The following is a 24,107-nucleotide window of genomic DNA, read 5'->3' on the forward strand; positions in this document are numbered from 1 at the left end:
GGAGGCTGATGAACACAGTGTAATTAAAATGTTTCCAGCAGCCTGGTGAAATGTAAGATATCACCGGAGAAAAGTGAGAGAGAGAGAGAGAGAGAGAGAGAGGGAGAGGGAGAGGGAGAGGGAGAGGGAGAGAGAGAGAGAGAGAGAGAGAGAGCGAGAGCGAGGGAGAGAGAGAGAGAGAGAGAGAGCGAGGGAGAGAGGAAAGGCTGAGTCTGAGGGTATATGTGAGACAGAGGGGTAAGAATAAGAGAGGAAAGTGGAGAAGAAGGAGGAGGGGGTGTAACAAAGCAGAAAATGAAGAGAGACATAAAAGAATGGGAGCTCAAGGAGGTCAGGCCCATCACAGGCTTTAGTGTTGCCTTTAAAGATGCCTGGGACAGGTGGCAGCTCCAGACAATCTCGCACCACAGAGCAGCATCCTCTCAGGAGGAGATAAGGGATTCCTCCATCCAGGCACCCTCATCTCCCTCCTCCTCCCACATCTCCTTCACTCACTTTCTCCCTCATGCCCACCCGCCTCCCCTCCTGTCTCGGGGTTCTCCCAGACAGGCTGCTTTGATGTGGCTCAGTGTGAGCGGGCAGCTGTAGGCCACGGGGCTGTAGCAGCGCTGCTGGGCCACTGGGCCGGCGGACCGTTGGGAGCCGACTCGAGCGCGGCTCAATCAGTGGGGCTCTCCGGTGCCCGGCACTTTCAGGTCTCATTAAAGCGCTCCGGCAGGGTTAATCCTCTTTAAGGTTTACATGGGCCCCAGTTTGTCTCTGTGCCCAGGCTGAGGGAACCCCTGAGCGCCACCTGCGTGACAAAGACCCAAATCACTGTGACACAAGTTCCCTCCGTCTGTGTCCTCACTGCTCCACTTCCCTTGTTCCCTCCCTTCCCTGTCCCTATGTTTTCCTCTCTCTTCCCTCTTTCTCTATGGCTCTCACTGCTGTCCCCTGTGCATTCTGCCTCCTATTTGCTCGCCTTCCCTTGACAGTACCTAGGCCTGGTTGTAAGTCTTTTAGGATTATTTGGGTGGAATCTGTTGACAGGGGTGCAGTAAATGGATTACAAGTTTGTCCTTGTTTTTGGGATGCTGCGAGGAGGGAAAGTGTAGAGATCAGGAGGACGCGCTTTGAATAATGAGCGAGGCAAATAAAAAAGAGATAGACAGCGAGCAGGATTAACTGGAAGAATTAGGACGACGATGCAAGAGTGAGAGAGGGTGAAAGAGAGGGTAAGGTGACAGCAACGCAAAGAGCACAAGACAGTGGAAAAGGAGGGAGAATCAGAGATTTCCAGCTGTTGTTGCACTTATAAGACCTAATTGGTCCAGAAGCGTCGACCCCTGTCTGGCCCTGCTTCGCCCAGCAGCCATTTGTCTGATTGCTGTGACACTGGGCTTTGTCTTTGCTCTGTGACACACAGTTTCCTCCATTAGCCCAAATAATGGCCACGTACCTCTAGAGGCCTACACAGACGTTGTTTAATGGCTATATGGGTTTCAGTGGAAAATAGCGGAATAGACTTACAGTGCAGGGGGAATTACCATTTGAATGTAAAACATATTAAAGGATTGCACTAGTGGTTTTGGACGTTGACCTTGTAAAGACACATTTGCATGATTTTCCAAAGGATACAATATGTTCATAGATTGATTTCCCACCTTCCGTGGCAGCCACTGGTTTCCACTTACTTGAACACATGTGAAAATTACGGTGCAGGGAAAAACAGCTCGCTTGAGATAGAGCGTCCAGAACATTTAGTTGCCTATGATGAGAACCAGGATCTGAACCGGCAACAGAAGAAATTAAAAATACAACAAGCTAAATGTTGCAACATATATAATTATTGCGTTCACCCTTAAAAATGGCATGCTCTTGATTGCACCACTGAGGGGATTTCGGGACTGGCCCCCTGCTTTTAACCACATTACCATGCGATAATACACAATTTTGACAAAAAAATAAAAGGTGACAAAACGCTCACTGTGATGGATTACCACTCGTATAACCAAGATGAAAGTCTCTGCAGCTTGATATTCATAGCACATGATATGAATTGAAAACAATGGCTGCATGGACATTTTTGTTAACATCACAATAAGACCGGGTTTGGTCACTGGCCTCTCAGTATGATGAGAAATTGAGAACCAGTCCAGTTTCCCAAAGCAGTGTCCAGCCCATAGTGTTATTGTTATATGCAGGTATATTAGCCTCACAGTCGCTATCACACAGCCACATGCAGTTTTGGTATCACTTGCATTGGGAGGGGCGGTGACACAGGGCTATGGAGGGTCAGTCTGTCACTGGGTAGCCTGATACAGCTGTGGCAATCATCAACACCGTCACTGATATGGCCTTGGCTCATATTTAGACGCCCATCCAAATAATGGATCACACATTTATGATGCAGGCATTTAAAGGAGTCCTTAAAAAGATTTTAGTCAGAACAAATTGTTTTTTTGACGCCAATTCCTGAATAAAGATCTCACAAAAGATGGAACCACAAAGCAGCGTTGTATTTGAGTAAATCACGTAGGGGGGAGTTGAAGCAAAAATAAATGTAGCAAAGTCCCGGTGAGTTAACCTGAGGTTTAAATCAACTGCCTTCTCTCTGAGAGGTATCAATGTTTGGAGCGGAGGAGACATATGTGGGAGATAAAGAGAGAGTAGGGAAAAAAAGGTGTAGCGCAGTGTTCCAGCTACTAAACTGCTGTGTAAATCTCTTCCCAGCTGGGTCGGGGAGAGGAGGCTGGAGGGTGGGGTAGGGTAGAGGGGTTGCTGGGGAGGAGGGGTGGGAGGGCCAACGCATAGCGCTTTGTTCTGCTCCCCAGCTTATCCCAATCTGGAGAAATTCACCAAATGTAGGAGATAGATTGGCGCTCCGCAGAGGCCTCGTGAAATAACCTTCACTCCCTGATCCACACTGGGATACAGGGAGCTGGGAAAAGGGGGAAAGCTTGGGGTTGCAAGGGTGCTGGGGGCCCCAGGAAGAGCAGCGTGCGTGCTTAGCTCCACTCTGTAGAAGGGAAAAGGTCCTCTTGCTAGCGTGCAATTTGTAAAGATTGACTCGGCTTGGTAAATGTCTTGCAGATGCCGGAGTTCCATTAAGGTATTTGTGTGACTTATGGAGGAGGGAGGGGGTTGAAAATGGACGCTGTACTGTAAGAGGAGAGTTTGAATAGACTGAAAAAAATATCCGAACTTAACTTTGCATGGATTGACACAAAGAGATAACCAGCTTGAACAAATTCACAGTGCAAATATGTATAGACTTGTAGAACTATAAAGAGAGAAGAAGGGCAGTGACCGACTTGTTCAGTCTAGACAAACAAATTACTTCTGACAGTGAGTAGCACTGGAATGTATAGCTGAAGAAAGAGCCTGTTTATGGAGCAGAGCTGCAGCCACTCACTTTCTCTTCTTCTGTTCTGTTTTTCTTTTCCACCATGTTAATTACATTTACCCACACAAAGTGTTTGTGTTTGAGTGCAATTGAGCAACAGAGACAGAGAGAATGAAAACAGAGAACAGAGCAGAAGAAAAAAAAATCTATTGATTTATAGAGGAAGGGCAGAGTGTGATCTGCCAGCTTTGCGTTTATGATGAATGGCAGAGAGATTGGCAAGGCAACACTTCAAGTTCGTCTGTTATTTAACCTCTCTACTTTCTTTTTTCTTCTCCCTTCCTATTATTTCTCATTGTTGAATAAAAACATTCTCTGTTCTAGCACCCGAGCATCGCGTACAGTAAAGAAAGCTCTGCACAGCAAGAACATTAGGCTAATTTATACAGCGGTAATTAGGCCATTAGACCTGAAACAATCTGGGACCCGTAATTAAAGCAAAGCGCTCCAAAAGTCAACAGCAACTCCCATTGAGCTTAGCTAAACAGTCCCTGAAAGTGTTATTTACATGTCCAAACAGCTTGAGGTCTCAGTGTAAGCAAACATGATGAGAGACGGGGTGTGAAGGGGTTTGTTCAGAGGGAAAATTTGGCTTCACAAGAGAGCCGGCGTCCAAACTACTTCTAATGAAAGTCTAAATGCCGTTTCTCCTTGTCTTCACAGCCGGATAGTTTTAGGAAGTTCATAATCATTTTTTGGAGGACATTTTTCTTTTACAGATCACTGAGTACAGACACATACTAAACTCTCAGTCACTTAGTTCTGTGTTTAAGAAAAATAAAAAATTGGTATAAAATACTGTGTCCAGTAAAGATTTACTGACATCAAACCATTTTATTCTAGAAGTCAAAAGAAAATGCTTAGCTAATTTCTTAACTTTACAAAGCCTACATCAGATATTCCAATCATGACGTGAGACCTCAAATGGTGGACAAGATGAATCTGAGAGGTTTAAAAGCTGATAAAGAGAATAGGAAGAAATTAATCCTTTGTTTATTTGTGAATCATACATGTTTCTCCTTTTTTAGGAAGCTCACACAAAAGTCACCCTAATTAAAAGTAATTGGCCAAACTGACTTCAAATAAACATTAAAAAGTAGTGGAAATGTGGCAAGCTGAAGTGTCCCTGGCATGTGGCATGGTAAGCAAAAGGGCCAAAGCATGGTCAAAGCATGCAGCCCTCTTAAATGCAGGCTAGCCAGGTGTGCTACATCTCTGGCACTCTGAAACACAACCCACAGACACACACATACCAAACTTTGGACAACCCCAGTGTTGTCACAATGCCTTTAAAACATAAACAGAAGTTTCTCAGTGTAAAACCTCCAGGAATCGGTAAAAAAAACACACAAAAAAAATGCTGCATTATCCTGCTTTTTTTACACAGAGAGTCACTTAAGTGTTATTGTTTTCATTCCCTGAGAGGAACAACACACATTTCTCATAAATGCGCTTGCATACACGCCAACAACACAAAGTCTAGAGCATCTTTTGCACGCTCTGCTTAAGCGCTGCAGAGTTTTAGTACAAGTGCGGGCCTCGCTGCAGACGAGCGTTCCTGAGCAGTGAGATCATGAGCGGGGAGAGAGGTGGCATAATGAAATCTGGCAGTCACAGCCCCGGCACAGGATTCATATGTTCCACATTAGCAATTCACAAACCTCTGGAGCAGGCCCCAGCAGCCCTTTTCTCACTCCGCCTTAGTCGCTTATGACAATCTGTCACTGGCTCTTTGTGCTCTCGCAGCAGAGCGTCGATGAGAAGTGCAGTGTTTATGGAAGAGCGTTTCGTCCTCGGCTGCGGGTGACACTCTGTTAGAGCGGAGTCACTGAACCCTCGCCAGAGGAGAGGAGGAGCCCAGGTTTAGCAGTCAAGACAATAAACTCACAATGCTGAGTTGACAACAAAAGAGGAAGATGAGAAATTGTTTGTGTATTATCAAAACCCAAATCAGAATTGTGAGTGACAGCTCAAATCCTCCTAAAGTATCACATCACAAGCGTTCCAAAGCACAGTGAAGATCCTTTGTGGTAAAACTGCCATTATGAAAGGAGATTAACCAATAAGGATATTGCAAATGATGTGCTTTAGGCTTTATCCTCCCCTTGTCCTCCCCCTCCTTTTGAAATTATTCAAGTGTCCAATAAAGGACAAGGCAATTACCATCCTCCCTTTAATGAAGGGGAAGCTGGCTTTTGGTCCTGAGCACGGTGTGTTTGTGTAGAATTAGAATTAATGAGCCTGGCCAAAGTTTGCCTCTAATTGCCCTTTCATTAAGACCCATTTGTAATCATGTCTTAATGACTTCCATCCCTTTTCATCAAAGAATAAAAAAGGGAAATTTTAAACCAAAAATTAATACTTCTGCTAGAGTCATTAAAATGTTCAAGAAGGGTTCTGAGAGCTGATCAATCCAGTCAGAATTTTCCTTTCGGAATATCAAAAAATGCTTCTCAATAAAGTTTTAGAAGTGGAATTGTTGTTCCTGATTTTCAGTGTCTTGTTGGTTGAGATCTTTTCTTAAACCCCTTTTACTTTGCCAATGTTGGTCTACCCCATGCAACCGGGAGTTAACCGTCATGATTACACTTTCCAGAGGAATGCTGGAGCTGCTGTGGTGTGTGGCCGCAGTGGGAAGGTAAAAATTGTGACGCGTGCGTTGGTTTCCTATGTGCCCTCCAGCTGTATTCTGTATTAGTGAGACTACAATATCCCCTGAACATCCAGAAGAGCAGGGGCAATTTAGTCCCCGAGTAAACAGTAAAGAGTCCCTACAGGAAACACTAGAGATGGATTGCAGGATGGAGTCTCTCCCCCTCTCTCCTTCGCCCTCTGTTCTTTGAGACTGTATACACATTCCCTCCAGTGACACAGGGCTGTTTGCCACGCTAATGGAGAGCTGCGCCGGCGTAAAAGAGGTGGCAGACTCTATTTAGATAGGGCCGTGGTAAAGTAAACTTTAGAGATGGATTTAAATAAACTTCGACGGAATGGTTTGCCATGCGGCCTCAGCGAAAGAAGGGAGGGAAGGAAAGAGTGATGAAGGAGCAAAAGAAGGATCCAGTCTAGGCACAGGGCTGTGCTGAGTGAGGAGCTCCAGAGACATAAACATAGGGGGGATCTGGGTAATTCAATGAGGAGTGGCGGATGTGAGCATGTAGTTGTGTGTTGCAGGGGTGAAGGGGTGGAGTCTTTAAAATGATTTCACACTTTGTAATCTTTACAGTCATCCCTCATTACCCAACAGGACAGAGGTTTGTTTAAAGTTCCTGCAATGTGAGAAAGGATCAGTAAGATTACAGACCATAAAGCTTTTACTCCCATCGAGCGAAAACCCAGAACATAGACGCCGGTAAACCTGAGGGTTCATTTCCGACTCTGACAGCCAAGGGCCGACAGCCTCTGAGCGGAGCTGTGAAGAGTAAACAAAGCAGACTCTGCCCTCGTCCATCCCTCTTTCCCAGAAAGCTCTCATTCCTCCCTCCTTCAGCCGCTCTGGAATCAGCCGAGGTGAGCCAAGCCAATACTGAGTCATCAGGAGGAAACTATCAAACAGACAGAGACTGAGTGGTCAGATACTTGCCAGAGCTGCACGGAGGAGGCTTTTACCACTTATCTCTGCTATTGTGAACACAGGATGAACCCCCCCCCCCATGAAAGTTTTCTTTTTACTTATTGAGAACATTAACAATGTGCTCTTATATTGAGGATGTTAGGGTATGTTTGGTTATGTAATACTATGAAAAATGGTCACTTTAAAAGTCATCAGGACTATTCCACATTAGGGATGGATACAGAAAAGAAGCTGCTTTTCTGGCGCAGAGAAACAAGAATAAGCAAAGGAAAATAATTCCTCACAGGTGTGTGGGGGGTTATTTATGCAGCGTAATAGATTTAAAGGAGCACTCGACCAACATGTCAAAGTCAATCACGGGGAGTATATAACCTGCGAAAAACAGCTGTATAATGTTGTCCTAGCTTTCCAAAACCTCAGAAAGATTCTCAAGTTGCATCAGCTGGGTATCTCGTTTTGAACTTAGAGAACCGCATTGGGGACTGAAAGTCAGGAAATCTTTGCTGCTTCGCTTTTGACAGTTCTGTTTTAATCTCTGCCCCCAATTTTATGGAAGAGCAATACTAAATCTCCAAAGTACCTCTTGAAGACGTGCTTCTAATGCTGTAGGATTACAAACAACACCACATTGATCCCTTCTTAGTCGTGACTGTTTTGGCCCGTGCTGGCAGTGATCAGCCCAATGAATGAGTGAGTGATGAGGTAATCAGACCTTGGAGGTGCTGGGGGATCAACACCTGCTGCTTTGCCCGGCGCTGCAGCTGCGTTTGGCATGGAGCAACACTCGTAGAGCTGTTGGGCACCCCGCAGTTTGGCCATCTGCCCTATTGGCACACACTTTCAAATGTTTACAAGTAAAAAACACATAGCTAGCAGCCTCAGAGACTTGCTGCGTGAAGGTATGCAGATGTTGACGCATGCTCTGCCTCAGGGTGGTGATACGCAACTTGGCAACGGGCTCGGTAACAGGCAATAAAGTGACATGTGTTCTGGCAATGGGATGTGTTAGTACAGCATGTGAATAAAGAAGTGATTTGTTGCTTTGTGGACCCTTTCGTGCGGGTTAGTCATTTGCGCTTTCTGTCTTTCTGCACAAGTTTTAACCCATTTGACAATTCGACCCTAAGGTAGGCAGCATTTCTGCAAAATTCTCACTCCTGGTTTGCTCGTTGCAACTTGTCCAACAATGGATGCACGGTTCATACACAGAATTCCAGCTTTAGTTTCTTAGATTATGGTGTGGGCTGCAGTAAAAGTTTGAAAATCAGTGCATGTATATTTGGATTCAGTCTAGAGGCAGAACAACACTTTCAATTTCAGGGGTAAAAATAGAGAAAGGCTTGGAAGCTCATATTATGCAAATGTTTTAATGTGTTATCTGGAAGGGAATACAAAAAAAAAAGAGAAGCTTTTCGATTCTCTCTGGCAGTTGTGACAAAACTGAAACAGAAAAGGGTGTTTTTGTTCTCGTTTTGTACATTTCATTGGTTGTACTTAAACGTTATCCCTTGTACAAAAGCACATTATGCTTGGTACGGTGAGAAACGCGCCATTGAGCTGCTTCTCTTATGGTTATTTATCGCTGTTTATTTTGAGTTGTATCAGCCTAGAGACATTTACAAAGACTTCCTCAGCAAAAATGTTAGAGTTTTTGTTGAGTGAATTTAATGATGTCTCATTTGGGTGGGTCTGCTGAAAGATAGCCATCAACCACTGCCTTTCATTCTTGATCTTGTGATGTGTAATAAAAATGTATTTTTCCTGTCATTCTTTACAGCTACACCGCAGTTCTTCCCTACCTTCCATCCTCCTGTACCAATCGACGACAGACATACGCAGGGACGTTACATCTACGAGCCTTCCCCTGTACCCCCTCTTCATGTGTAAGTCCTTTAAAGTGGTCAAACACTCGCACACACACTCAATGCTGCCAATCATACCTGAGAACCTCATTTGATTCAGCTGCATCACACACATCTCTCTCTCCTAATGGTGATACAAATCAAGCTCCTGAACTTCCTTCCGCCTGTGGGCGTGGTGCATCCTCCTCATGGGTGCTGCACGCCTCTCTTTGCCTTTCAGGATCAAAGGGCACGGCCCTGTCCGTGAGCAACATGATCCGCATGTCAGAGACACGCAAATGAACATGTGTCAGAGACGCGGAAATGAGAGCAGGGTGAGGGGAGCCCGGGAGCGTGCGATCCTCATAAGAGCAGTGATCAAACCTTGTCAAGAGAAGGAAGCAGTGCCTCTGTTGACATCTACCCATCTCTGACAGACACAGATGGGTTTCTGACACAAACTCTATACTACTAACCACCCTGCCTCAGCCAATCACATGCATGTATCGGCTATCAAGTATGAAGGAGAGTAAAACATGGTGTCATGCCTCGTAAGAGAGAGCTGTGAGTATTTATGTCTTATTACAGTAGCTCGTATTTCCCTAGAGTCCTTCTGACGGTGCTGGCCAGGTCAGCAGAGAACTTCAAAGCATTCCTTTACTTACATACACCCAGGCACACATTACTCTTTTTTCCCCTCCTCACTTTTAGTCACCCTCTTTCACTCGTTCTGTCTATTTTACACTCTCCATCATTTGTATTCCTGGCTTCCAAATAGAGAGTATTATAAGGAGATGCTTCATCGTCCTTGCGGTGCTTGTTTCCTACCCTCAGACACGGAGGAAGCGATCACCGCGCGACGAGGACAAATTGGATGGGGCAGCTACTTGGGCCGCATTATGTTTGATATTCTTCATCATTATCAACTCCCCCCTTCTCTTCCTCAGGAGTCATATCTCTCCCTTGCTGATGTGCCACTAAGCGTAATGAATTTTTTATGTCCCCCCCCTCCGCCTCTCCACCTCCGGCCCACCCTACCTCTCAACCCCTCATCTCCTGCTCAGGGGCTGCAGCAGAGGGGGGAAAAAAAAGGGTGGAGGGGGGGAGAGGCGAGGAAATAAAAAAGGGAGGTGATTGATGCCCCATGTCACTGCAAACAAAATGGCAAATATAATTTAGCATTTAGCTTATGCAGAGATAATGGGGCGAACACGCGCCGGCAACATAGGCTCGAACAAACAGCCTGGCTTGTTATCCGTCAGGAGTGCTTTGGTATGATCTGGAGCACAGGTTAGGGAGGGGAAGGAAAGAAATGAAGGAGGGGGTGGAGGGACAACACAGAGCCAGGGAATTGAATTAAGGGGGAGAAGTTACGCAGCGGCGGCGTCTTCAGTCACTCTGTCGGGACAGGCGTTATCTGCGCTCGGTTTGCTGTCACTGAGAACACGGCCGTGCTCTGCCATGCTACTTATGGCCTATTTATCCGAGCCATTAAGCATAGAGCTGTTTAAATACGACACACCATGCTGAGGGAAACTATTTGTCATGATTATAAGACAGCTGTTTAGTGGCCAGCCTTATTCAAATCTGTGTACTCACTGTCACACACGTTATTTACGAACTTGCTCGGGTTTTATGCAGAAACAATCCCAACTACTTTTGAGTCTGTGCGCAGGGAAGCAACAATATTGCTTTCTTGATTAAAAAAGCAGCACTGAATTCCTCAGTGAGAAGCAGGACTCATCAGTTGTTGCATTACAGCTGGGTCTAACCACCTGATGGCAAATTGGAGTTAATTACACTTCCTGGTTCGACTTTTGTTGCAAGTTTACGACCGTAAAACTAAGCCCAAAACTAAACCTCTCTGGATTTAAAAGTGATGCATTCAGCTGAGTAACGTTGCTTGTAGCCAGCTCGAGCAAATAGGGGCATTCAACGTATAGCTGTCGCTGCAGGGAAATGGAGGGGACAGGAGGCGGCTTATGGAGAAATATTGAATTGTTTTAAGACAAGTTCTCCTCGGTGAGCAGAATTAATCGTTATTAGCCCTCTCAAAGATATGCCTAAGTACACAGGGACTATTATTGCAGTACTTCCCCATGCAGCCTCTCATTACGGCCTGTAATTACAGTTGGGTTGGCCCCGCGGCAGTTCCATCAATCCAGCCAGCTTCCCCCGCCACGCACACAAGCCAGTCACCACTGGGCGTCCATGGCCGGAGAAAAACACTGCGAACGCCCAGCAGCTTGTTTCCTCTCCGCCACAATGACACATCCACCATCCATATGTGGCAAATGAACAGAATCATATCCTATTACTGTGAAGGGCCTAATTGAAACATGTTTATTTATGGCCCCCGTTTCCAGGCGAGAGCGGGTGTTAGCAGAGCACCTAACGGGCTCCAGCGATATGAGGCGGTAGAATTAAATTAAAAGCTCATAAAATGAAATATGCTCCGTATTAGCTGTTTGACACTTAATTTGCCTTCAAATGAGCAGAGGAAATCACAAATTAACTGTCCTTTGTTTTTTCTTTCTTTACCTCACCTCCTCTATTAGGCAAGGGAGAGTGCAATTACAGACAGAGGCTAATCGTTTAGTTTATGAATTCTTGTGGGGAAGGTACCAATGTGCCATTCAATATTAAAGCCTTAGGGTCTGGAAGGGGTGGGGGTCCCTTCTTATGGGTGCTTGCTTTTACTGAGGAACTCATATATTCACATGGAAAAGAGTTTTAACAGTTTAAAAAGAAACCAAAGCCACAACACAATGCTCCTTTTTTCGTTAACCGCCTAATTTAAGAAAAGCAAATGTCCTATACTGATCCAGGACCAGTGAAAGTCTTTCCTGACCTGACGCTAGTGCAACCTTTGCAAGTCAAGCATGGGAACAACTGACCTCCAGCCTAAAAGAGAAAGACCTTCGTGCTCCAGAGAAGATGCTTCCTGCTTAAATAAACTCATTGATCGGTGAAGAGCAGGCTCTCCCTGGGAGCTCTGGTCCCCTCTGCCACCACCATTGTGCTGGTTTGGCTTAATGGGAGTTTGGGGGGAGGTCGGGGCCAAGAGAAGAGACCGCTCCTTTCATACCAGCTTTATTGCCTGACCACGGTACACAGCAAAACAAAACAGCCCTCTCATGCGGCTCAGCGCCGGCTCTCGGTCACCAGGAGACCGCTCAGAACAAACAGAGGTATTCGTCACAAGTCAATTATCAGCATCGGAGTTTACTCTGGAGTCTCCAGGCTCTCGTGCTGTGAATGGGGCCACTAAAACAACAAAACATTCTTAAGGGATAAGCAATTGACTCACAACCTTTTGCGCAGTTACCGTATGTGGATTTAGGAAAGAATTGGGGAGAATGACAGAGTTTATTTAGGAGTTTGTTAAGTTGTAAATCAAATACAATTCACTGGGCTTTGATTGTGGGTATGTTGATTTGTGTTTAAAGTCTTGTAGTAATATATACAACAAAGACTTTTCATTGAAGCATCTGAACTTCTGGGCAAATGTTTCAAATAACTTAGACGCATAAAATCTCTAATCCTGTCGACACAACGACACATTTTTTATATACCGCATTTGAATACTGTGGTTTTCTGCTCTGAAATATTACACAACGTTTTGAAAAATGCAGCAATCTAAACATGCCAAAAAAAAGTTTAGGTTGGAAAGAAATAAAACTTCTCAGTGGGATTCATGAATAAAGTCATGGAGTGTAGTTTCTGTCAATGTGGAGGTAGAGAGCAGGGAGGGGGGCAGTGAGGGAGTGTTTCCCAGCCTGTGTGGTTATTTCATTCAGGAGTGTGTTTGTTCAGCTGCGCGCTGACTGGAAGGTATTCTGGAGGTACCGAGGGAGAGCTGCTGCACGTCTCTGTCATCGCAGCACAACCTCCGCTCCGACACCATGAACCAGGAAGGATTAAATTGACTTAAAGTCGGCGTGAGCTGTTGCTTCAGGAACATTCAGATGTGTGAATCACCCTGTTCAACTTCACATTTTCTTTTCTGTAAGCACCTAACATTCTCCCCGATTTCTCACTGTTTCCGTACACCAACTCTTCCCCTTACTGTCCTCTGCCTTTGGTGGAGAGAAGGTTCTTTTTTTTTTTTAGATGTGGATGCCTTGTTGTTTTGTTATTTACATAAACTGTTGTCAGAGCGCCCAATCTGGAAATAGAGGAGCGGAGTGTTGCTTAGCATAAAGACCACAGTCTTATCTCAACACCTCCTTCCAGATGGGACGAGGCCGAGCATTACTCTCACACACACACACACACACACACACACACACACACACACACACACACACACACACACACACACACACACACACACACACACACACACACACACACACACACACACAATGCAAAACACAATGCAAAAGCTTTTATAGAAGCCAGAGGAAACATGTTTTGTAAGAGTGCAGGTTCTTATGATTTGACTTTGCAGTTTCAAGGCCTCGTTTATTAGTATATATTTAAGTTTCACTCCCAATTTTTTCCATTTCTGTTCATAATTTTGTCAACCGCATGAAACAGTAACGGGAAATTGTAATTATAAATATATATATTTGTGATATTACTTTTTTTCCAGATTTTCAGTTTGGAAAAGGATAAAAATGGTAGGCTGCTTTACGACTCACTTTTAATATTCATATTTGAATACCGTCTAGACTTAAACAGAAAGTAAAGTGAAGCCATAAATTATGTTACGGATTGATTATTATTTTAGAATCCTATCTGATCATTTCTGTCCAGATATGGCTGCTGTCACAGAGAAGCGAGGGGAGAGAGACCAAGGCCACTTTTTCATCCTCCTCTCCAACTGTCCAAAACCCATTCTGTGTGACTTCATAGGTCACCCCTCTCTGGTGCAGTCACTGGTTTCCCTCCATCCTCCCTCCCTCCCTCCCCTGACTCTCGCTCCATAACCTCCCCCCTCTTTAATACTTTCTCTATGGAGTAAGTCGGGGGGACAGGCGGTCACGCAGTAGCTGGCTTCATGATTAATGGTGTTTATTCTTGACAGAAGGCTCCTTTATTTATCTGCATTGCAGTTTCACTGATACTATCAGTCACCTGAATGAAAAATATTCAGTCATACCAATTTTGCAGTATAATTGAGTAGAGTCACTTCCTTTCAGTTTTTTCCCCCCTCGCTCTCCTCTCCCACTCTATCTGGCAGCCTTATCATCGCCACAGTAATTTTCGCGCTGCGTTGTTTGATATGGAGAGGCTGGCTTTAGCCGCATTTGACATAAAGCCTCTTCAATTTTCACTGGAGAAAAAAAAGGGAAGAAAGAAAGTTGTGCACCACTCTGTGAAAATGTGCGAAGAGGGGGAAAGAATCTCTCCCCTTTTTTCTTCTGAGGCAATTTCAGGATTTAGAGAGAAAGGAGATAAATGCCTAAGCAGAAATGTGGGCAGATTGAAGTTACAGTATATCTATTTTTTTGTATTACACCAGTTTCAGAAGCCTAAATGGGCAGTGCAGTCTTTTTTTTCTGCACAGCCTGGGCACAGGACCATGGTATTTTGATGGCACCTGTGTATTTTGAGAATGATGGATCCAGCAGGTTGGATGGGAAAAAGAGAGTTTGGCACTGCAGAGATTTGACAAGGCCTGTAAAGGTTTAAGGTTGAGTCATTACCCGTGGAGATCTGTTCCGACATGTTCCAAAACTCTACTTAACAGGCTAGGATTACCTACGCTGAGGCTGACCCTGCCGCAGTGTGTCTGTCAGAATTCCCAGTTATTAAATATCACATGCATTTTTTATGTTTTTCTTTGCTCATTGCTAAATGGTAAGTGTATTAACAGCATAGCAATTTAACCAAAGAAGTGAAAGTATAGTATTTCTAATCTACAAATGATTCCTTACATAACACTTTTATTAATGCAAATCCTATCTGATTATTTTTTTACAAATACATCCTGTTCTTTGTAATTTCTCCAGTGAGTCCTTTCGTTTGATTTAATTATAGGGCCCCATTATAAATATCTTTTAAAAAGGTACATTTCGATAAAAAAGGAATACATTAATCTCTCATACGAGGCCTGTGAATTTGCACATGTTACACATTAGTGGATTTGATTTTCTATACCCGAGTCATTTGCCCCCTCTTCATGTTTGAGATCTCAATTTGTAGCTCTCCCATGAAGCACAATGGAAAACCAGGTCTGAGGGGAAGAGATAACAGGCAGGTGCCAACAGCTCCCCGCTAATGTGTGTGTGTGTGTGTATGTCGGTGTGTGTGTGTGCGCTTGTGCATTCATGCTTACATGTACAAACACAAAAATATTTTTCTCGACAGTGTTTGAGCATTTTGTTTGTGTATTTATTATTTATTTTTTGCAGTTATTTACCCTGTTTTTCCCTCTTAAATAATAGAACATTCAAATGCATATGAATTTTCCAATTTCTTTCTAAAATCGTAACCCTCTTACTATTTATACTCCATTTTTCATCCAAGCAATTTAATCATTCATAGTTTTCACAATTATTGTTAAAATAATTATAATATGCATTTTAAATAGGGCTGTGATTATTTTCCTTATCACTCAATCTGCCCATTATTTTTCTTGATTCATTATTCTGTCCATAAAGTGTCAGAAGTGTATAGTGAAAAATACCCTTTAGTTCCCAGAGCCGAAGGTGGCGTTTCCTAATGCTTTTTTAAAATCAAAAAAATTAATTGTCATTTTACAAAATATATAACAAGAACATTTGTAAATCCTCAAATTAGAGACCTGGGATCCAGCCATTTGTTCTGTAATTTAGCTTGAAAAATGACAAACAATTTATTGATAATAGAAATAGTTGCTGTTTAATTTTGTTAATCTAGTCAATGAATTATAATTAATTAATAGGCTACTTTTCTCAGCATAAAAACCAAGCATTGGCAGCAATATTAACCTTGAGCAACATTTAATTTATGTTAAATATATTACATTGGTGAAGCGTTCATAAGTAAAAGCTGAGTCTTTAGTGGTTTTGGTGGTAACTCAGTGGATGGGTGTGGCGGACTGTCACTTTTATGATCCGTGCTGGTTCTTAATTGGCTTTTGCAAAGAACCTCCTCTCATTGGCGGGGAGCTATTAGAGAAAGGCAGTGACTGTCAAAATATTACCCAGCGCTGGCAGCCCGCCGCCTCACATCGTCTCCACAACCTCAGGCAGCCGCTGTCCTGGCGTCTGCTTCTCCTCACAAATACGGGGAGTAGTTTTAAAAAACGAGCCTCAGGTGAGTGGGAGGGAATGCTCATTTCAGAAAGGAAATGTTTGGCTCCTAATGCACAATTATCGTTTTTAGCTCAACCCTTTTTGAAACGAGTCAGTTTTTCGCTTTTTACTTTGCCCTACAGACGTCATGCTGTAGCAGTGTAGAAATGTGGAATTTCCATTACTCTGATCTCTGGGCTGTGGGCTCCAGACCCTACGATCCCACTCTGGGGGCCAGTTACAGCGAGTAACGAGACCAGGGGAACAGGGCCATAAATCCTCTCCAGCTCTCCTCATTTTCCATCCTCCCTCGCTCCGTCCCTCCCTTTCCTTTCATCCCTCTCTCCATCTTTCCTAGTCAAGCCTTCAATATATGATTTAAGGAACCTAAATGCAACAATGTAAAATATTCCCACATGTTTAAGATGCTTACTCCGGCTAGAGCAATTACAGTTTTAATGTTAGAGGAAATTAGTTCATCGCCTCCCCGCACCTCTTCTCCTCCCTTTTTTTTATTTGTTTATCTCCTAAGTCACAGAGAATTTCACTCCTTTTACACTCTCCCCACCAATGCAAATGAATTCATATCACATAAAGCGATTCCATTCTCTCAGCCTATTGTTATCTCTCTTATCAGATGTGGCGTCCATTACATCTGATAGTGTGATTAGTGTTTAATGTTGTATGGAGAGAGCCAAAAAGAAACTGGTTGCTACTTCCGTCTGTCATTTTCTTCCAATTTTCGTTCTTTCTGAGAGGCGGTCAGTTTTTTTTAGTCCTCCCCCCCAAACAAGTGTCCATAAATATGTGCAGTTATGCACGCAGCTGCAGGGTGACTACACGTGTGAGAACGTAGCAAGACTTTTGTTGCATGTCCATCATTTTTAGATATCACTTTACTACCAAAGGAATGAAAGTTTATAAAATGATATACAACAAAGAGGGGAATGTGCTTCCTTCTGAAGAAAGGGCGGGAAAAAAAAAGTTTCCCAGAACAGGCTAATTAAGAATTCCCACGTTCATATCAGTTTTGTAAAACATCCTCCTGTGAGTAAAGCCAAAATGTACACAGTTCTGTGTTTAAGCGTCCCAAAGCTTCATCAAGCCTGAGCGTGGCACCGCCACGCACTCAGCCCCTTTATGATTAAATATCGAGGAAATCCACATGACATTTTATTAGTCCAACAAGATGGATGAAATGGCCAGAATAAAGTAGGCTGTGTCTTTTCACTTTCCCAACAGCACTTGCCTTTCTTCTGTCTGCTTTTTCTGCCTTTACAAGAAGTATGTATTAGTAAAACGTGATGGATTTCATTCTGAAAAGGAGATTTTCAGTGCCAAGAAGGAAACATATATTTTGTGTCTTATACCTGATGCTCCTGTTTTCCACCCTGTGAGTCTCAGCTCTCCCTCCTCTTCCTCCCACTCCCCCCTTTTCTTTTTTCTGTTGTTCTACCTCAGATCTCTGTCTGAAGGATTAACCATCTCCAGCAGTGTGTCTCTGCTGTCTTGTAGCGCTGTGTATTGTTTGTGATTTGCTCAGGCCCATCCGTGCGGTTGCTCATTTCAGCAGCCCAGCGTGACGTGGTGAATTGAGGGGGGGATCCTGGCCGCTCCTCGCAGCCCTGGGCCACACTCATTCTCACCTGAGATAGGCTGTAGGCATGCAGACGCACACGCTCATTACCTAGACTTGTCGGGTAACGGAGGCGGTGGGGTGTGGAACCTGAACTCTCTTTAGCTGCAGGCGTCAGCTGAGTTTTTGTGTAAAGGCATTGGGGCCATCGAGACATTACTTGAGAGGAAAAGGAAAGATAGATGTGCTTCCTCCCTGTTTTTACAAGTTTAACACATCAACACCCAGGAGTCCCGTCCTGTTTTCTCTCTAGCCCGGGGCATGCCAAAAGAACTCAAAACACTGACTGAGAGCAGCGTTAATTCAACCAGTGTACGCTTTGAAAAAAAATGCAATCAAGTAAAAAGTTGAAGGTAAAATGGTGCAAAACTATCGCTCTGTTTGTGAAAGGGCAAAATCAAGCAATGGAGAAGGAACAAAAGGAACAAGAACATGTTTTTTTTGGGTCTCACGTTTCTTCCCTGATTCCAGCCCCCTTGAAATTACAGGAAAAAAGGCAGCCTCATTTTGTGTAATTTTACTTTCATGTTTTCATTCCCTCGCTATACACTCTGTTGATTCGTTTTGGTAGACATTCTTATCTTGATGGCTGAAAATTACATTTAATTGCAGTGTGGAAAAATGGTTTTCAAACCAGTCTGAGAAGAAGAAAAGAAAACTCCTGCTGCTTTGCCAAGCCAAACATAAACTTTTCATAGCGGCGAGTGTTTGGCTGTAGTTTAGAAACAGCGCAAGCAGTGAAAAGATCTGCTGTTTTTGATAAGGCATAATCCTACGACTTTGTTGAAGTGCAAGCACTGCCAAAGAGCCTTGATCTGAAACAAGAATTGTTTTTCATGTGAGGCGCACCTTCAGCACGTTCGTGACTCAGTCGGCAGTTATAACCTGATTCTCGGACACCTGGGCCCGTTTGTTATGACTTGAGCTTGTCACACTCACTGGCTCCTGTGATAAACACATGTTATCACTCCGGGAGCGTGGAATTGATACGTGCCTACGGGGATGTACTGTGTGCTTATATGTACACAATGTGAGTATGAGTCAAAGACACAGGGGGAGGAGGAGAAACTGAAGGAGACTCGTGGTTATTCAACTACACAGCGAGTGTATATGTGAGAACTGACTCTGCAGTGCCTGGGAATGTCTGGCACGCCTCCAGAAGTATCCCACCGAGAGGGAATCCTGCTTGATGCGACCATGAATAGAAAGCCATCCCAACCTCCCTGAACCCACCCAGGCCTTTGATGTCAGGGGGTCACACGGAGCCCTCGCAGCTACGGGGGGGCATAGTTACCTCGAACGCCTGGCAACCTCACCGTGCCATGCCGAGCCCGTGGTCTGCTCTGCCCAGCACGGTGAAAAGGAAAAAAAAGCAGAGAGGAGGAAACTAAGATCAGATGGCCAACAAACTACGATTTCCTTAAATATACAAATTCAGTTCGTAGAATTAGAAAGAAAAATACATATATGCAGTGAGAGATTGAGAGATTACAGCTCTGCAACTTCTGTTCCTTTATGTTGGTTCAGTTTGCTCCAAGACGTAGAAAGCATTACAGCTAATAACTGTATCATTTAGGGGGTTTTTTTATTACGAAAAGTTGATGCAGAGAGTGAAATGCCAAGACAATGACTCAAGATGGTTGATAGTGAACACAACATGAAGGGCACATCTAGCAAAGTCATCTCTACTACAGACCCTCTGCTCACCACAATTACTGTTTCCAATGACACTCATTGTGTAACAAACCACCTGCAGGCTCTAGAACAGCCCATAATCAGTAATAACCCAAGGCCCAACTTTCACTGTAGCCTGTGAGTGAATGAAAGACTGTAGATGCAGTTATGATGGAATATATTTAAATCAAACTACATCTCCAACACATCCATATAGCCTTACCGTGGTGCTTTCAATGGCTAAAATCCATGGCTGAACTATAAATCAAATCTTGATCTGGAGGTATCTGGGGCTGGACTGCTGGTAAACCCCTTGTGTCAACCATAAATCCAGCTGTCAAGCTGGACTATGCGATAGCCACATAGATGATAGGTCCTAAAAGTGGTCGCGATAAGGAAAATGTATCAGTTCCAGTTCCAACACATACTATGCTGTTGAAGATCTTGGGATTTAAATCTTTAGCAGTAGAGAGTAAGCCAACCTCGATGAAGAGCAATATTGTGCTCAAAGCATTGAAACCCAATTCACAAGCTTGTTTGATCATAGAAACAGAAAAATATGTGAATGCCAACTCCTGTATTGGGTGATAGACTAAATGTATCAACATTTTGAGGCAACATGCTCATTTATTGTTGGCCAAATTGTGCAGATCCAAAACCACTGGTTGGACTGAGGGCAGGAAAGGATCTGAATTTAAAATGACTTTTAACTGCTGCTGTAATTGTCATTACTAATGTGGAAAAATGAAGTCATTGGAATAGGGTTCACTGGCAGAGCTTAATGAAGACTTTCCTATTGGAACATTAGGATCCTAGAATATATATCCACCTTCTTGTGTTTGTGTCTCAGTCTGTCTGCCTTCTCTCTCCCCTTGTCTCAGCTCCCTTTCCTCTCTTCTTGGGTCTCAGCTGGCTCTGTTCCTGTGGCCCTTTGATCTCAGTGAAAGGGTTTGGAGCTTTAAAGTGCTTCTGTTTCCGCTGTCAGGAGCCCCTCTCTTCCTCCTTTCTGGTTTAGGCTTTCAGTGCGATGGCAGCCTTGTTCTGTGGCTGGGTGGGTTGGAGGGGATGGGGCACAGGTTTCTATGAGGTGGTGAGATTGAGCTGAGGTTGGCGGGGGAATGGTTCTGTGATGCTGTCAGCCTCGGTCAGGAGAGGACCTGACACCTGACTGATCCCAGTTCCCTCCAAAACCCCAGTTCCCACCTCGCTTAGCCCCTTGTGGCTAGAGGTGTAGCATGTTAAGAGAGCTAGGTCTTCATAGGCTGTATTTTTGTACTTCCTCATCATCAACACAAATCATTACACTGACATACGAAAGAACTGCCCTGTTAACTTTCCAGATCAGTGAACCTCTCATCCAAAACGTACACCCGCCAACGCAGCTATCTGCATTTTTGTTTACAAGATATTATTTTGGCCAAATGAGCTAATGCTAGCCTACATGCTCATTATTTTCACTATACACCTGGTTGGTAAACAAACAAAATAGATCAAGTCAAAGGAATTAAATCACGTATATGTTACAGTATGCAGGGGGCTATTTTAGTGTCTTCAGGAATTAGGACCTGATATCCCATTTATTTCTTTTTCTTTTTCCAAATCGAAGCTAAAGATGTTAGAAGTATTTCCGTTGTAGGATTTTTAATAGCATTTTCTCAAGTTGGTTTCGTGACTTCGTAGCTCCAGTGTTTTTCCTTTTTGGACCTCTCCTACAGCTGTGGATGAAATGATTATGGCCTATGACCATTCATAATTGGATTTAGACCCACTAATTTCCTGTACCCTTCTGTGAGGCACACATCAAGAAATGTTAGAATTTATTTCATGAGCAACCATTTCATGCTTGAGCTAAAAGTATTTTGCAAAGCCGGTTCCTGTTTTAGCAGACTGCTGTGTCAATATACCACCAGGTCTAACTGCTGCACCACAATGATACCTTCTGTGCTCGGTGAAGTCATCAGCCTTCACCGCAACTGTGTGTTTCTACTGCAGCTTTTCCAAAAGAATTATTAGTGTTGATATAACCTTGTTCCAAACAAAGATTCAAGGCATGTTTACATGAACACACACCCCTCCACAAAACCTCAACATCATTTGGGGGCATATTTACACTTGGCAAGTGTGTATTCATCCGGTGAAATAAGACGACAGTTTAAAATCCACAGACCGCCCCGTGTAAACATGCGATGTCTTAAAGAGGCACTGGCTGGTTTTAAGCGAGGCCACGTGAAAGGAAATGGCTTCCATATGTCAGGAGCTCAGTCCTTCCCTGTGCCCTGTTTGCAGGATGTCTTCTTTTTTTTAGGGTTTATAGGAATTATAAACCCTACGAAGGGAAGTAGAGGAGAGAAGGAGAAGTGTTTTCTTCTGGTAACGCAGAGAAGCCCGCGGTACAGCTTTGATGTAAATCTTAAATCAGGTGTAACTAAGACGCCACTTCTTTGGCGTGCACACCTACTCAGCACACACACAGAGGGAACATTCCTGCACACACACTGAACGTTGTCAGATTACTTCCTTTCGTCATGTTGATTAATGCATACTGGCAGATGCTAAGACGATCAGGGCCCTGCAGAGAGCAGCTGAACGCCGGGGATCGGACACTCTCTTGCTTTTCCCTCTCACAAGAACAGAGACCCGCCGCGCTCCTCCGAACCATCCATCTCTCTCCTGTCCCCCTCAAATCCCCTCACACCTGGCTCTGCTACCCCTGGAGACCTCCTTTTCTCTCCTTCTCCATCTCCCCCTTTCTCCTAAGTCTTTTCTGGCCGCCTTTCCTTGCCAATTCGTAGTCCATATTTTCACACGCTCCCTCCTTATCCTCCACCCTACTACTGTTGGTGCTCAAAAGTCTTTCCACACCTTTTCAAACTTAGCTTTTCCTTTTCACCTTTCAACAGGCTGAAATATCCCTCTTCCTCCGTGCCACCATCTTCCCTGTAACCAAAACACGTGCTCTCTTTCCTATTGTTTTGCAATGACCTTCCAGTAGGGCTCTGTTCTTATTTGCTAAGTTAATTGGAAAAACAAGCCAAGTAGAGGCATTTAGCCAGGGTCAGTGTAGGCAGATGCAGCCAACGTATGACAGGGTTAATCAGTGTCATTGCAGCCAGAGTGGGTGTCTGGCTTTCCTCAAACAGGGGTGTATAGGGCCAGGAGAGAAAACTAAGTAATGAAACCTTTCTATACCTTCTCCTCTGGGGTCTTATTCCTACATTGCAAAATTCTGAAATGCAATATGCTACCATTTCCACGATACAGAAATGTTTGTCCCATACATTTTGCCATTAAATGGACCCCTGTTCATCTGTTATTTTAAGGATTTAAAATGTATTCTCCTGACTTGTGTGATTTCCCTCAACTGCTCCTGTGTGCTGAGTGTGTACATGTGTGTTTGAGATGCATGGTCAGCCACATCAAAGAGAGTGTCACTGCAGCAGTGTTGTTGAAGTGTATAAATGAGGCATGTAATGGTGGTGTGTGGGCACATGACTTGCTTATCATAAACACACTCACACACACACCTGTTTTGAGGTGCACCATTGCCCTCAGCATGACTCGCTAGGTATGGAGGAAGTAAAACAATCTCTCATGAATCTTTTTGACAGGAGACGTGCAGAAAAGAAATGGAGGTAAAATAAAAAGATTCCATGCCCATTGTGCTGCAGTGTCAGATACGATCCTTCACCTTTGCACACTTTAACAATGAGGCTTTCACCAAGACTTCCCCTTGTGAGAGTGAGAGTCTTTTTCCACTTTCACCTGTGTTCAGCCTCATTGAGACATGTTGTCACACCAAGCTTTTAAAAAAATTGTCCCATAGCCCCTTTTGGCTCATTACAGAAAGGTTCCCGACGACAGTTCTTACGTGTGAATGGATGCCTGTGCACACATCTGTCTGTCCTCCAGTGTGTGTGTGTGTGTGTGTGTGTGTGTGTGTGTGTGTGTGTGTGTGTGTGTGTGTGTGTGTGTCGTTTCCGCTCCTCAGTACTCATTATTGGCCCTGGCCTGAGCTCCTTCATTAGGGGGGCTGTAAGTAAAGGGCCGGAAGGGCCGGTAGGGGATCAGGGGACGGGGCGGAGGTCGTAATTGGGCTGTTCCACTCCCCTGGCCTCGCTCAAGGTCACAGCGAGACAAACTCTGGGCCAGGTCTCTCACTCCTTCTCCTGTCTTTACCCACCCTTTTCCATCTCTCCTTACTTCCTTCTCAAACCCCCGGTTTTTCCTCGGCCTCCCTCCTTCGCTCATCCTCTCCTTCTCCTGGGGTATTTTGTCACAGTAGACTGGTCCACTGGGGAGCCACAGAGAAGTGGAGGGGCTAATTCAGTCTAATCTCTTAGCCTGTTAATGTCGGGCTGATATGTGGATTTCTCCACATCCTCAGGGGAAGGCCTTTGTGGTGAAGGCCATCATTATGAAGTTTCCTTGCCCTCCTAGCCAATTATAAGAAGGGAGACAAATTAGTTCATCTCAAACTTGACTCCTAAGAAGTTTTCTTGATTGTTCTCAACTTTAGTTCACATCTCATACCATAGAGACATTTCCCAGCAAAGGTTTTTGATTAGGAACAGAATAGCCTGATCATATTTCTATTTAAAGAAATAAGATTGTGCATCTTGTGTGAGACTCGCTGATGGATTTTGTTCAACATTGTATCCATCATGTGCAATTCTGTGCATGGTTTCTGCTCAAAGCCAAGTTCGAAGCCATCTGAGTAAAGTGGTGTAGCGTTGCTTGTCTGGCGCTGGCCAGCGGTGAGCTCGGTCTA

The 24,107-nt window shown here is 44.2% G+C and overlaps 1 protein-coding gene across 2 annotated transcripts in view; it reads left to right on the forward strand.

The window, feature by feature from the left end:
- The window catches only part of gli3 (GLI family zinc finger 3), an 86,823-nt gene that overhangs the window by 37,530 nt on the left and 25,186 nt on the right, over positions 1 to 24,107 (forward strand). For both annotated transcript variants that reach the window (XM_063912176.1, XM_063912177.1), the window contains exon 4: positions 8,740 to 8,845. In XM_063912176.1, coding sequence (XP_063768246.1) covers positions 8,740 to 8,845 — 106 coding nt within the window. The remainder of the gene's footprint in view (positions 1 to 8,739; positions 8,846 to 24,107) is intronic.

This window comes from Eleginops maclovinus, chromosome 21 (assembly GCF_036324505.1).
Source record: "Eleginops maclovinus isolate JMC-PN-2008 ecotype Puerto Natales chromosome 21, JC_Emac_rtc_rv5, whole genome shotgun sequence".
NCBI classification, from domain to species: domain Eukaryota; kingdom Metazoa; phylum Chordata; class Actinopteri; order Perciformes; family Eleginopidae; genus Eleginops; species Eleginops maclovinus.